Source organism: Crotalus tigris, unplaced genomic scaffold (assembly GCF_016545835.1).
Source record: "Crotalus tigris isolate CLP2741 ecotype Arizona unplaced genomic scaffold, ASM1654583v1 scf7180000018371.15429387391:27106975, whole genome shotgun sequence".
Lineage (NCBI taxonomy): Eukaryota > Metazoa > Chordata > Lepidosauria > Squamata > Viperidae > Crotalus > Crotalus tigris.
Window position 1 is genome coordinate 11,820,660 of NW_024096970.1, and position 15,914 is coordinate 11,836,573.

General features: G+C 37.0%; 1 protein-coding gene across 16 annotated transcripts in view; it reads left to right on the forward strand.

Moving 5' to 3' along the window:
• LOC120311665 (transmembrane protein 68-like) overlaps positions 1–15,649 on the forward strand; it is a 104,217-nt gene extending 88,568 nt beyond the window's left edge. For 9 of the 16 annotated variants that reach the window (XM_039351408.1, XM_039351407.1, XM_039351415.1 and 6 more), the window contains 6 exons: positions 2,656–2,972; positions 5,610–5,774; positions 8,967–9,160; positions 10,788–10,848; positions 12,711–12,850; positions 15,318–15,649. In XM_039351408.1, the coding sequence (XP_039207342.1) occupies positions 2,656–2,972; positions 5,610–5,774; positions 8,967–9,160; positions 10,788–10,848; positions 12,711–12,850; positions 15,318–15,422 (982 nt within the window). In that variant the 3' untranslated portion in view covers positions 15,423–15,649. Of the gene's footprint in view, positions 1–1,237; positions 2,973–5,609; positions 5,775–8,966; positions 9,161–10,787; positions 10,849–12,710; positions 12,851–15,317 lie in introns of those variants that run through there. The other 7 variants (XM_039351418.1, XM_039351420.1, XM_039351419.1 and 4 more) reach the window with 4 other exon arrangements.
• Positions 15,650–15,914: the final 265 nt, after the last annotated feature.

Here is a 15,914-nt window from a genome sequence, read left to right on the forward strand (position 1 = left end):
ATCTTTATAAAATATACTGTATATAATCTAAAAAATGGCTACACTCGGGGCTCTCTCTTCTGCTGCCAGCTGGTGGGGAGACCAGTGATCATTGTCTAAATATTCCAATAAAGTATGCTTTATTGTATCTCCAAATAGTGTCCACTTTGCGGGATCCAATCTAGTCGGTCACTGGAACCAAAGGTTTATTTTTCCAAGCGTTCAGGCTCATGCTGGAGCCTATCATCAAGGAACTTCTCTGAAAAATATGTGTGCTAGGCTATTCTATGCAATGCTTTTATATGGTTCTTCATTGTGTGTAGCTTTTAGTTGTTAACTGAGGTGTTGATTGCTGGCTATTAAGTTGTTACTTGTTGTTTCTTTGTGGTACCTGATAGGCTGGTGATAAATTAGCACTGCTGTTGACTGATAAGGGCCCCATTTCCCAGGCTTCAATAATTCTTCTGGCTATTTTTGTCTCAACAGTCAACAGTCATAGTAGCTGTGAAATTGACTGCATGTCCTTGTTCATTGCAATGTGATGCTACCAATGAGTTTGGGTCTCCTTGTCTAACCACTTGCTCATGTTCTCGCCATCTAGTGGTTAGCTTCCTCCCCATCTGTCCCATAGTCACAGGGGCAATACATGCAGGGAATCCAGTAGATTTTGTTTGAAGTTTCTCCCAACTCCCAATGATTTTTGTAATGCATGATTTGTCCTTGTATGGTAGCCTCTGGGCGGTGAGCGAAGCCCATTTGCAGATCTTAGAAGTTGCGTTCTACTGCTTCTGATATGTGTTTTAATGTATGGTAGGATGTGTCATATAGTTGGTCTTGTACCTTTTTTTCCCCTTTCTCTCCCCAGCCTATTGCATAGGCATTTTGTGACGAATGCTTGTGGATACCCATTCTGCTTGAATTGTTCATATAGGTACCTACTGTCCAGTTGTTTTGCTAACTGGGTACTACAGTATTCTCTCACCCTGCTGTATAATGTTCTGGTGCAATTCTTTTAATAAGACAATAGATGGTTATTTTTGAAGCTCAGAATGCAGGAACTATTGGTAGCCTTGTGATATACCGTGATTTCTATGCTGCCATCTTCCTGTCTGTTGATAAACATCTAAAACTGGCAATAGATGTACTTATTGATAGGAAGTTGGCAGTTTAGAAACCACAGTATATTGCAAAGCTACCAACAATCCACACATTCTGAGCTTCAATAGTAACCATCCATTGTCTCATAAAAAGAGTTGCATCAGAACACTATACGGCAGGGTGAAAACACTGCTACAGTATCAGCAGTACGTTTTAATTAACAATTAAAAGCTACACACAACCAGGAACTATATAAATACAACATATAGGACAGCCCATATTCTGAAGAGAGAGAATTTCCCTGATGATGAACTTCAGCACGAGCCTGAAAGTTTGAAAAAATAATCCTTTGGTTCTAGTGGTTGACTCAGATTAGATCCTGCAACATTATCCTGGGACACATATATCACCTTCATTCATGAGTGTCTAATTTAGGTAAGCAGTTTTCTTGCAATAGATCAAATAAAATTAGTTATTTGTCTTTGCCAGTTGTTTAACACCAACCAATTTCTGAAAACCCTAGCTATTGTTAAAAATGTGGCATTTTTTTTAATGGCTGCCCATATTTGCTCTTGTAGAAGGATGTCTAGAACATCTTGGTCAGAGGCAAGTAAGATTTTTTTGCAATTTATAGATCAGTGTGCAATCCTACACTATCTCCCTCTAGCCTCCTAAAGGCTCCCTCTATGCTTCCATGATTGATTTGGAGACTTGGGAGACTGCATCTCCACTTGGCATGTGGTCATGTCAGGATAAGCAGCTAATTGTTCCTCAGATGTGGGAGGCATTTTATTCAGGGGCAGCAATGGCCCCCTGAAGCAGCCTGCTGCTTGAGATGAGTTCAGCTCCTACTGCAAATACCTTCCTAAACAAGCTGAAGACAAAGTTTCTCCAGGGTTTTGGCTTGTGAACCCATTTGTTTGGAATTTTATGCTTTGTTTCTTTATTTACTCCTTGACACATTTTATTTTATTATAAATCACAAAGAGTCTGATTAGACTGCAGTAAGAAAGAGTTTTAGTAAATGGATAAATTTAAGAGAATAATGTTAAGCACATAACTATAATTCCAAAATAATTGTCATTGGCTCAGGTACCAAGTAGTTTTGTTTAAAATTTTAGACAAAGTCAAATAAATACATTATGTCTAATTATGAAAAGTCATGTATTATCAATCTTATAATGAGCATTTAGAAAAATTCTGAATATAGTTCAAACTGAATGCACAAAGATTTTCAAAGTAATTGTTATTTTCCAGCATTTTTTCCCATTTTTATTTCTTACTTTAGTCGAGGTAGGTTTATAAGAAAACAACAGTGCATATTGACTGGAAGCCTTATACTGTATATTCAAGGAACCCATGAAAGTGTGTGTGGATTTATGAAAGGAGAGGGTTAAATAGAAACTATACAAAATTAAGTGCTATAAAATGATTTAAAAATGATGAATTTAAATTTAAAAAATAATGATGCATTTGTCTGTGTTTGTAATACAAGCTGATAAATAACATCATTTCCCTCCCACAAAATAAATCATGACTTTCTCTCTTTTTTTTCTATTTCTTTAACATGAATGAAAGGAAAGCTACTATGTTGAATACATCTGAGTATGAATCTATGACATGGTTTCTTCACATGATAAAAGACTGGATTGGTTTTGATTGCTTGGAGGACTTTGTGAACTCTGTACTTCAGCCTCTGTTGCTATTACTAGTACTTTTTCTGCTTATATATTATGTACCTTCAGGTATTGTTTTAATTTTCTATGCATTCACATTTTATTTATATATTTGGAAGAAAAAATATAATATAAAAGGAGACGCTTACAATGAGTTATGGAACAAACCAAGGAAAAGCATCACATATTTGCTGAATTTATATGGAAAGATATGGCATGGTAAGTAGTTATTTAAATAGTCACAAGATAATCAAGAGAGCAAACAATTTATTCCAGGCAGAGTCTCGATTTGTATGTGGCACACAGATTGTCCAATATTTCTACGAAGTGGTGTGCTGTGTGAAACTTGTATTATCTGTCTGCTCTTTGCATCAAAATTGTGCCTCTTATAAATATAATCATAAATGGTAATATAATATAAGTACACTGTAGTCATGAGTCCCAGTTTATGTAGTGGATAGGGTCCCGGGCTAGAAACCGGGGAGTCTGTGAATTCTAGGCACAAAGCCAACTGGATGATTTGGGGGCAGTCACCCTCTCTAAGTCTTAGGAAGGAGGCAATGCCATCAGAATTGCAGGGATTTGCCCAGGCAATCACCAGGAGACAACATTGACTTGAAGGAGCAAAAATACCTGGAGATGTTACAGTGAATGTCCTGGTTGTGTAAGATAACAACTCAACCTGTATGAAAGGTTAAAATTCCAGCTTCCTTTGCGTTGCACTAGAACCTGTGCTCTGCTATCTTTAACAGACAAATTTGCCAAATTATTTGGGAGAAACTGGGCAAAACAGTATTGTGTGTTGGTAGGGAAGCAGGGCAAAATTATACTTTACAATACTGTTCACTGATCTTTTTATCAAATTTATACTCACTGCAATCAAGTATACTGTTGTCAAGTTGCATTAGTTGAGAACATTAAACAAAACAGTTGTTACTAATACATTCTGGGTATACATGCCAACTAATAAAACCACAAGAATTATAACAATCTACATGTAATCATTCAAGTAAGTGTGTCCTATCATTCACAATATACTTCTAAAACACTCCTTAACTCTAAGAATGGAAACAATATGGCAAACCAGTTTTCCAAAGAGACGCTATTCCATAAGATAGGTACTACCATTGAAAAGCAAGGCCTTTGCACCTCAAAGTCTCAATCTCCACTTCATGAGATTATAGGAATTTCTCCCACAGGCATACAAATTGTGGAGCCTATGTAATTGGAGAAGACTTTCTTGCAAAATCTTTACTGCCAAGCCATATAGCACTTTTTATGGAACAAGCTGCATTTTGATTTTGCATCCAGTACAGTAGCTAGAGGCAAGTAATTACAGAGCCTAAAGTGTAATGTGTTCATAGTATGAGTACTAAGTGACAACCAGGCTGCTGTCTTCTTGACAACTGAAGCATCTGTGTGGCTTTCATACAGACTGCATTCCAGATTACTCACAGTGATGAAGGTACTGTGAGAATAATGAGATCTTCCTGCTCCAGGTAGGATTATTATAGCTGCTGTATCAAAGATCCAGTTAATTACAGCTTTACCTATGAACAGTAGCCATGAGTCCAGAAGGTCATGTACCTTGATTTTCAGGACTACAGCCAACACTCCAATAAAAGACAGCAACAAAGCAGTCAGAGAACCTCAAGAAATTTAAAACAGTAACTCCATCTTGTTGGGATTTAATTTTATTCTCCTTGTTCCATCAAAATCTCAACAAAATTCAGATACCTCATCAAGTGGGAGGAGGTAAAAGAGAGATTCTTACAAACTGTTACATTTTTCAATAAAGTAAATTAATAATATTAATACAGATATAAGTTTAAACAATGGAAAAATAGATTACAAAGATAATCACAGTGATTATTGTAGTTAAATAAAAAGCCAAATTAAGCAGTAAAGTAAGGATGAATAACCAATGAATCTCAGATTAGGAATTTAGAGTACTGTAAAGCTATTATTTTTTATGTTAAATAGTAGAGATGAAGAATTGAACCCTATGGGACTTGATGAGGAATGGCTGATAGGTGGCTCTTCCCCCTTACCACTTACTGACCTGAATTGCCCATGAAGGAAGGAAGAAGTAGACTCTCTTCAAAACAATGCCTTCAATCTCCAACTCCAGAAGATATCAATAGTTATCAAAGGACTAGGAGGGGTATAGTATCTCCTTCCAGCTCTACACAAGGGTTAATCAAAAGCAAACATTAACTGTTGACCCTGAGTCAGGAGTACAGAGAATCTGTTTCATCTAGAGTGCTATGTAGCTGGCCCACAATCACATTTTCAACATTTTCTTTTTAAAGGTAGGTCCAATGCTGGGAGATAGTTATCAAAAATGATTGGATTGAGGATGGAGTACACCCAAACATTCTTCAAGATTCCATGCACTAACCCTTTCTATAATGAGGCACTGAGTACCTCAGAGAATAAGCTTCTATACATACTCACATTTTACATAAGAGGTGTGGCTGCCAGGTAGCTTTTTTCCCCCTCACCATCTATTGACCTAAATTATGTATGATTGACAGACACTGGCCTCACACTAGAAAAAATGATTTTCAAAAAAGATTTAGAGTAATTTGTTATTATCTACAGCAACTGCCTCTTGCAGCAATAATTCACAGTTACAATAGCATTTTTTAAAATTTGCCAGATATGTTTGGAGCATGATTCCCAGATTTAAGTTATGCTGCCTGAAATTGGTGGTAGATGTCACAAAATATTTGGGAAATATCTGGTTAAGAAAAGTACTCTATGTGTTTTGCATTATGCATTTCTCTTTTCTAAATGAATTTGTTTTATCTCCATGAATCCTCTACAAACAAAAAATTAGTCTACTTTTTTCAGGTTATGAGATCATTGGTATGGAGAATCTACCACAAGGACCAGGACTGATTATTTATTACCATGGAGCAGTAGTTGTGGACTATGCCCTCTTTATAGCTAAAACCTATGAAAAGACTGGGAGAATAATCCAATCTGTGATTCATTGTATCTTTTATTTACTACCAGGTAAGGTATTTTAACTTTATATTTCAAATTATAGGTGATTCTCTTTTAGTTACCACAGCTAGGACTAGCAACTTGATTATTAACAAAGTGGTAGCTAAGTGACTGCATTTATGATCTTACTTCAGCTTTCCTTTGCTTTACAAACCTGTAAGAACTGGTTGTAAAATTATTTTTTCATTGCTATTGTAGCTGTGAATGGTTGCTGCAAGAGGCATTTGTTATAGATAAATCACAGGTGTCAAACTCAGCACATCACGTGATATGCCGCAACATATCACAACTCTTTTGCATTGCCGGCTATGGGGTGGGCGCAGCTTCAATATGATGAAACTGGCCCATGGGCTGTCAGTTTGACACCCCTGCTCTAAATCTTTTTAAGAAATCACTTTTCTGGTGTGATACCAGTGTCTGACAATCAGCATGTCTTTAAAGATATGCAAAATGTTTAAAGGGACTATTAGAACTTTGCAACTTATGATCCAGAAAATCAGATATAGTCCAGTAGCTTTAGTTTGTTATCTTCTGCTTAGGAATATATCATTTAAACCCTGGAAAGTTGCATTCAGCATGCCAGGCAATTATAACCTAGGCAAGTCATCTGGTTAGCTCTTGGAGTGCCAGATTGACAATAGCTAAGATATTCTTTATCCAAGGGTGGCATGGTCCAGAGATCTAAATCTATTTGTATCTAAATAATTTGTTTTCCAGTTCCTGCAGGAACCTTATTCAGATCCTGGTTGGAAGGTTGTGCTCATTTGTAATTTGCAAGCTACTTATGTCTCCAACTGCCCCCAAATAGCTTGCCAATGACTGGGACTTCAGTTTTCTTCTTTGGAGATCAAATGGGGATTTGTTATTTAAATTATAGTCCTCACCAACAAAATTAGATGAACTAAGGGTTCACCATTGGGAAATAAATTACTTCCAAAAAGGAAAAGCCAAACTGAGATGTCATATCTTTTTTTTTCCCATTAAAAGAAGTACTGGATGGCAATAGTCATCCCGCCCTTGGCCACAGGGACAGAATATTTTTTTTCTGAGAAAAAAGCACTTCAAAATAATTTATTCACTTCATCCCCAAAGCTGCAAGAGAAATAAATGCTTCTTTTTCAGAAAATTCTGATTCTGTCACAGAAAGAGAAAGTTTGATTTCAACTTCTGGTTTAAATATATTTATATTCAGTGGTACCTTGGTACTCATCATTAATTGGTTCTGGGAGATGCAATGAGTACCAAAAACAATGAGTACCAAACAAATTTTTCCCATAAGGAATAATGTAATAGTCATGAGGCAAACAACATTGACAATTTCTAACTTGGGGTCAAGTACCAAACAAATGACAAATACTGGGACAAAATTTTCATGTCAAAATGTGTTGTGTACCAAATTTGATGACTTTCAAAACAGTTGAGTAATGAGGTACCAGTGTAAATGGAAAGGAAGATGCAGAAGTTACAGAAATTATATTCACCAGACCATGAATAGAATAGAGAAAAAGAGGATAAGTCTCAGAGAAAATCTGTTGTCCTCCAAAAAGAATTTGACTTTGTTTGACCATATGCCAGGAGAACAGTTTGGTGTAGGGCTTAAGTTACCAGGCTAGAAACTGAAAGATATGAGTTCTAATTCCATCTTTGGCACAAAACCAGAAGAATGATCTTGAGCCAGTCACTCCATCTGAGCCATAGGAAACAGATGTTGACAAGCCACTTCTGAAATCTTGCTAACAGAAATGCTGAGATTTGTCCAGGAAGTTGCCAGAAGTCAACACTGACTCAAAACACACTCAAGAATGTCAAGAAAAGTGTGTACAAAGAAGATTTCAATATTCCTCTAAACTGGCTGAAGTCATATTAGTTATTGCTAGACATTTGGAAACAATAATATAGGTATTCTGAAAAAGTAACAGAGCTTTCTGCATTGATGGTACAGGAGAATTAAATACAATAAGAAAGTGATAAACCTTTATAGCACCCTCTGTCCAAATCTACCAACCCTTGAAATCACATCTATGTGATAACATAGTCAAGGAATGTATATCATACCCATTCCTCTCCAGACTGCATTAACAATCACCCCCACTGAGAGATGCCAAGACAATTGCTCATAATAAATGATAGCAAGAGACAGTAGGTAGACCATTAGATGATGATTGCATTTTGGTTTTATCTGAAAGGTACTAAAAGCCTTGCCTGGTCCCCTTCATGCTCATTTCCCCTGATGCTCAACCTCCCTTTTAGATGAGACTACCTTCTCTTCCTCTTTATAATTACTGTCAAGCCCTGGGAAATCAGGAGATTCAGGCAGTTCAAATGAGTATTAAGATTTATTGTAAGCTTACGCTCTCTACAAGAAACTGAAATATTCACAGCCAAGGTAAATTAATGGGAATTAAGAAAGGAATTCAAGGTGGGCTGGACTTAGATCTCTTGCGAGACTCATGACTGACAATGTGTTGGCCTCCTCCCTTTAGCTCTGCCTGGTCCTCTCCTACAATTACTCCTTCAATCCAATCCTCCTTGTTTTGAGTCATAAACTACAGGTAGTCCTTGTTTTGTGAGACTGGCAATTCAGTTGTACCCTTATGTACTGCCAAAGCAGTCAGTAAGTGAAACTGTGATTATGCTTATGATAGTTCTTCAACTTTCATTTGCTTTATAGACCTGTGAAGGTCATAAAGTGAGGATTGGTTGTAAAGTTACTCTTTCATCATCATCATAACTGCAAACAATTACTGTACTATATAGTCGCTAAATGACTAAAACCAGATATTTTTAGTCCCTGTTTTTTTCCTGATTCTAATCTCATAACTTATCTCAAAAGTACCTATTACTGAGCTGAAACTTGCACTTTGTTTGGTTTGGTTTCCATTGAACAGAAAATGTAAGGAGTATTGCTCCTAAATCCCTGAGTGAAAGTGGGGAAAGGAGGCATTAACAATGAATTCCAGTGAAAATAACTCCAACATTCATGCTAAGTTGTCCCAGTTGAAAGAAGGACAGACATTGTTGTACTTTATCTCACCCTTTATCTAGCCTCAATTCTATTTCAGCCTGGTGAAATAGAATTGAGGGCTGTCCTGTTATGAAGCTGTGATAGGACAATATCACTGGAATGATGGCATTTGGATAATATACTTGCTATAAATTATATTCATATACAATCTTTTATTTCCTCCAATTTTTTTACAGGTATAAAACCATGTCTTGATATAGTAGGTTGCATTGAAGGCAAGAAAGCATTCTGTGTTGACATTCTGAAGAGAGGCTACTTGCTAGGAATAGCACCTGGTGGATTGAGAGAACAGAATTTTAGTGATGAAAATTACAGTCTTGAGTGGAGCACCCGTACAGGATTTGCTGAAGTAGCTTTAAAAAGCAAAGTGGTAAGTGGTCCTGTCAAGGATCACATACAAAGACCTGATCTATGAATGCACTTTACTACTAGGTGGAGTATTCTCTAAGATGGGGCCACCTATGATAATGACTTGGAGTCTAAAGATGGTCTAGAATGTGGCTCAACAAGCAGAAGCTTTAACTCCTCTGCTCTAGGAGCTGCACATGGCCTTCTGAGTGCAAACCATGCTGCTTCTTGTCCCCTGTAAAGTCCTAGATCAGGGGTAGGCAATCTTGGCTCTTTTATGACTCATGGACTTCAACTCCCAGAATTCCTGAGCCAGCTGGTGTCAAACTCGCCATGTCACGTGGCGTGTTGCAATGTATTGTGACTTTTTTTGCATTGCCGGAGCTGGGGTGGGTGCAGTTTTCGTATGGTGCAACTGGCCCGTGGGCTGGCAGTTTGACACCCCTGCCCTAGATGGTCTGGATCTGTTTTTTTTTAAATTGCTTTTCTGCAATTATTTCTACTTGTCCAAAGAGAGCAAAGAAGCGATTACCTAGTACTGCCTTGTGGGATCTCAGAGCCACATTCTCTCTTTGCTACCTGGAATACCATCCTGTTGGAGGTTTGTTTGGCCCAATCTCACCTTCCTTTAGAAAAGCTGTAAAAACCTGGCTTTTCAAACATTGTTCAAGGTAATTTGTGAACCTAAAGGTGAAAAATGATTGATTGGTATTTTTTGTCTCCAGTGCTCTGTATTTGTTTATGACACTTTCATTGTTTTACACTATTTCAATGCTACAGATAGTTCTTGTGTAACAAGTAGTCATTTTATGACTGTTCAAAGTTACGACAGCCATAGGCCATAAACCATACATGCTGATGTAAATGATCTCAGTTCTCCCCTGAGTTCACATGAGGGCCTGTTGGGCAGGCATTCCACAGTCACATGACTCTGATTTGCAAAGGTTTTTTTTGCTGTTTTCTGACATTTTTTTTGCTAGTTTTGAGCAATAATTCCTTAACGACTACAGCATTTGCTTAACAACCACAGTGCTTGTTTAATAACTGCCATGAAAGTCTGAAAGGTGTGTTTTCAAGAGGCAACTGGACATTCTTTGTTTTTCCTTGAAGATGTTTCGTTTCTCATTCAAGAAGCTTTTTGACTCTTTGACTGAGAATCTCCAAGGGCTGCATGAAAAAAGCCAGAAATTTATTTCTGGGTGCCTAATTTACAATTGTAACCACTTATAACTGTAATTTTGGGTTCCATTACAGTCATAAATCAAGGACTACCTACATGCACTTATCTTTTTATTTGTCAGCTTACACATCTAAATAAATATATACAATTTCTATTTGTGGAACTCATCAGAACATACAAACCACAATGGAGTGGGCCATTTGAAGACAAACAGTTTATAAGATAGCACTGTTAGTAAATATTCTCTAATAGAAATCTTATCAACAAGTTGTGCATGTTTCAACATACAATAATACCTACTCTATTAATGTATAACATTGGCGTTTAGTCTAGAAGAATATGAAAAAAACAACCAAATCCAATTTGCCTTAAAAACTGGTTTTCCTTAATAGTTTCAATCTAAATCAAAATGCTTTCTCATATCAGTTTTTATTCTTTGGGTTTTTTTTTTCTGTATTTCTTTTTTTAGCCAATCATCCCTATGTTTACACAAAACCTTCGTGAAGCATACAGGACAGTTGGAAACACAAGTGAGTTTCATTCTCATATTCCTTCCTATATAATTAATTATCTAACCCTCAATCGTTATATTTCCTCCCTCTCTTTGTGTATGTGTATTTGTGTGTATGTGTGTATATATAAATGCCTGTGAGTCAGTTGAGAGATGAAGTAGCTCAAAGCTGAATCAAGTGAAGGTGTTGAGCTTAGTTATCCATATGAGCAAAATAACTTCATGGTCTAAAGAGAAAGAAAGATTGTTTCTTCCATTAGAGCAGTGATGGTGAACCTTTTAGAGATCAAGTGCCTGAAAACTGCCTCTGCCCCTGTCCCTGCTCCGCCCTGCCTGCTCTGCTCCGCCCTGCCCATTCTGCTCTGCTCCATTCTGCTCTGCTCCACCCTCCACCTGCCCCCCTGCCCACCTGCAGGACCACCCACTGCCTCAACGTCCTCTGCAGTAGATCGCCCAAGTGGCCCAGCAGCACCATGGTAGTCACGCCATCTGCCCACACCCTGCAGCATCATCTGCACATGACAGTGCATGAGGGTGGAGTCTTGTCCCCACTGCCCGGCTGCCATGTCCTTGGCTGCGCTGCTCTATGTGGGCCACGCTCAGGGGTGACTCTTCTCCAGGGGTGCTGCTGGTAAGGAGGGGGCCATGGGGGGAGGTGGGGCTGGGTGGGGCGATGGCATTTGTGCCCACAGAGAGGGCTCTGAATGCTGCCTCTAGCACGCATGCCATAAGTTCGTCACCACTGCCTTAGAGACTAAATAGCCTGGCAATTAATGTTTCTTCCATATTAGCAACAAAACATTATTTTTCCATTTCTATTTTTCACATTTCCAGATAGCTAGTAAGTTAATTGAAAGATAAAGACACAGTTTTTTCCCCTTCTACACTGTCCCCAAGTAATTCACACTTCTGCCTAGCGTCTGCTTGAAACCAGTTCTACATCAGGAAGGAATGGGTGGGCCTACTTCTCAGAGAATAATAGGTGACAGGAAGTGGGCAGAGCTTTATTTCTATTTTGTGTCCAATGGATCTAAGCAGAATCAATGCAAAGAATTTAAGGATGACCTTTCTGTGAAATCATAGTGGACAAAGTAGCACTAGAGGACTACAGAACAGTAAATGCTGTTTCTATTTTTAACGAGTAGAAGGGAAAGTTTACCTGGGTAACTCCATATTAATTACCTAGATACTGGCAATATCTAAGAAAAATATCAGTCAGTTTCTAACTTTTTGACTTTGAAGGAACACGATAGAAAGAGTATTGACACTTTTGGACTTTGGTGTTGAAGAACACTCCTGAAAATATTGTAGATAGCAAAAAGAAAAAAAATAACATGAATCAAACACATGAATCATCAAGCAAATGAATAATGAAACAAATCAACCCAGAATTCTCATTCAAGGTACAAAAGGCTGGGCTCAAATTATCCTACTTAGGACACCTTATAAAAGATCTATTTCTCTGAAAAAGTCTGTAATGATGGGAAAGATGGAAGGAAATAAAATAAATGACAGCAGCAAAGCCTGTGAAATAAAAGCAGTCACAATTTTCTGTAGTGCTTTACTTGCTACCTTGGCATCACAGATTCATCCATCATTTGAGTGGCTCTTGACCACCGCCAAGAAAATGTTTCCCCCACTCAGTTGATACTTTGGGTTTCAATATTATTTTATTGTGTTTTTTTCTCCCCTTTCAGTATCACAGATAAATATTCTGGTCTCAGGGTCACATTCTACAACTTTGAAGTGGGTGCAAAAGTTAACATCATAGTTCACATCTCCAGTGTTAAGATGCAACATCACATTATTTAAAAAATAGAGATGTTCACATCTTTATGAATGAATAATTTTATCTTCCACTTTGTTTTATTTCCTCTATAGGGCTTTCAAAATGGCTGTATGAACACTTTCGATATCTTGTCCTCCCAATATATGGCGGGTTTCCCGTCAAACTCCGCACCTACATTGGAGAACCCATCCCATATGACCCAAACCTAACTGCTAAGGAACTGGCTGAAAAAGTAAGCAAACTTTTCACCAAAACAGTCTCTTAAATATTGTCTATTGTTTTTTTTTCTGCAGAACATTTTTGTTTTGAGATATAGTCAGAGATGATTGTTATGTTATATATTTAAAACAATGTTTATCCAAATTCCCTTTTTCAATGAAATTATTATTGATTATTGTGAAATTAGAAAAAGACTAGTTGAAAGTAAGAATTTGAATAATACCATACAAAAATTGTACTTTTAAAAATTGCTTTAATAGAAAAGGAAAGTATCTATGGATATTCTCAGTAATCCAGGTTATAGTTATATCAGAGCTGAAGAAGCTTCTTTGATGAGAATCGAAACATCTTCAAAGAAAAACAAGAAAGTCTAGTGTCTCATGAAAAAGCATCTTTGGGAGAAAAGAAAAGTAATTTTCATTAATATCTCCAGCTCATCCATATGTTTCTCCTGTCCTCATGACCAAACATCACGTCAGAAGTATTCACAGATTCTGAACTTTGGCCATCATTCTGCCAATTCCTTCCCTTTACTGTAGATGTGTGACATCAAATCCCAAAATGACAATCCTTCTTTTGCTATTTGGTTCTCTCTCTGGTTTATCTGCCCTAAATATATTTACATTTCTTCAGCATAATATCCACTAAATACAGATATTCTGATAGTTATGTTTGCTGAGAAAAAAAGCAAAGTTTGAGTTGATTGGATAAGGGAAAATACTATCAGTACTTGAAAAAAGAAGCAAAATGATGATATGAAATGGTCATTTTGAGATGAATATGTGGAAAGAGGCTAAAGCAGATAATAAAGTTTTAACTCTCTAAGCAGTTTGGACATAATGGGGTGGCAAAGTGTGGATTTCTTAAGAAGTCTTGCCAGATTAACAGTAACCTATTTTATGGTTGATTTGACAAAGTAGCCCATTATATTCTCAAACTAGTGGGCTGGATTAGGTAAACCCACCCTGGAATTAAATCCTTCCTTTAGAAACACTCTGAGGGTTTCTTCATGACTTGGGAAGTAGTTGTTGAACAGGGTATTAGAAGGATTTGGTCTCAGGCTTAGAAGGCAAAAAAAAAAAAATGCTTAACCAAGGTGCAGTTGACAAACAATTGTATAGGAAGGTGCCTAATTGAAGTACAATTATATTAATACCTTCAAAGACAAAAGACATTCAAAATACCTTTGGCACAAATTTAACAGAAACACTTGAAGAGACTTTAAGACAGTAAAATATATTACAGCAAATGTTTTTGTGAATCACAATCTTCAACACATAGGACATTCCTGAGAGAGGAATATTATTTGTCTCCATAGCTACTGTAATAGCTTAGGGAAGGGTCAGAGAGGAAGAAAAAGAAAGAAAAGTGGATGGTAAAAGAAAGGGTGTGTGAGAAAACTGCAGTTGGTTTGAGGCACAATGGTTAAGCCAGTGTTTCCCAAACTTGACAATTTTAAGGCATGTGGACTTCAACTCCCAGAATTCCACAGCCAGCATTGCTGGCTGTGGAATTCTGGGAGTTGAAGTCCACATGCCTTAAAATTGTCAAGTTTGGGAAACACTGGGTTAAGCCATCAGGCTAGAAACAAGAGATCGTGAGTTATAGTCCTATCTTAGGCACAAAGCCAGCTGGTTGACCTTGGGCCAGTCATTTTCTCTCAGCCCTAGGAAGGACATAATGCCAAATTGTTTCTGAAAAACCTTGCCAAGAAAACTGCAGGGACTGTTCCAAGCAATTTCTGACAACCAGACACAATTCAACAAAATAAAAAAATGATTACAAAGACAACCTAGGTCCACTGTTTCACAAAAAAAGATGGTTTCTGCAGCTTTCAGGACAGTGTAACATATACATATTTTTACTCTGTACTGTCAGTTAACATATATGGTGCAACAAGAAGCTATAGAAAATCATGCCAATTTAATCCAGAAAAATCTCACCTACTCAGTTATTCTGAATTTAGATCCACAGTTCTGGGAAGAAATGAGTATACTTAGAAATATATGTCTAATACTGTAGGGGTGGAAAATGTCATTGTGGTGGACTACATGATGAAGCCCTCTGTCAAGGCTGCAAAAAAGACAAATAAAATTTCAAGTTATGGAAGCTACTATTTCATTCAGTTCTAATTTTCCAGATCCTGTCTGTTTTATTGGACACCACAATTTAAGAATATGCCAGACCAATTGGAATGGATTTGAGAAGAACAGTGAGGATGATCAATAAACTGGCATCTTAAATTCTATTAACTATGTTTATCCTTGACCAAAGACAGAGGAAATATCAGACTAAGTTTTAAAGGATGCCATACTAATTCTTATGGTCCAATAATATAGGACACGAAGCAATAAAATTAAATTACAGGAAGGTCAATTCTTGTGAAAAGATAAGAAAGATCATTTCTGAGAGATAATCTGTGAATGTATTTTTAAAAATGATATTGACTTTATGCCATCTTCTTCTTCTGTATTTAACAGACAAAGATTGCAATTGAAAATCTCCGTGACAGACATCAGAAACTACCTGGAAATATATTAAGAGGTTTATTGGAGCGATTCGATAAAAACAAGAAAGATGCCTAATCTTTTAATATTTTATTATAGATTAATGAATTTTCCTCTCATAATTCATATCATATGTACATCCTAAGTGCAATGTTTAAAATAGTTTGAAATTTATAATTTGCTTTCTTAGACTAGAAATCAGCTCCACAGAAAGGGTAAATTTAGAGTGCTGTAACAACAGAATCTTGGAATGGGATCAATGTATAAATCCACCATTTGATTAAAATGTCTGTATGACCCATTGACTCAGTGTACAGGTGTCAAAAATTTGTTTGGAGAAATTGTGTTTGATCCATATAGATCAACAAATTATTATGTTTGGTCACTCAGCCAGATGTTTAGACTGGATTTGGCATTTTTGTCCATCTATCAAATTGTTCCCAAGGTCTGGCAGATATTATTGTTAGTGGATGTAAACTGTTCCAAGTAAACCTTCCTTTTGCAATTGACTAATGGTGATTCTGTCAATGATGATGATGTGAAAGTGATGCTGCAGATATTTTGGAATTG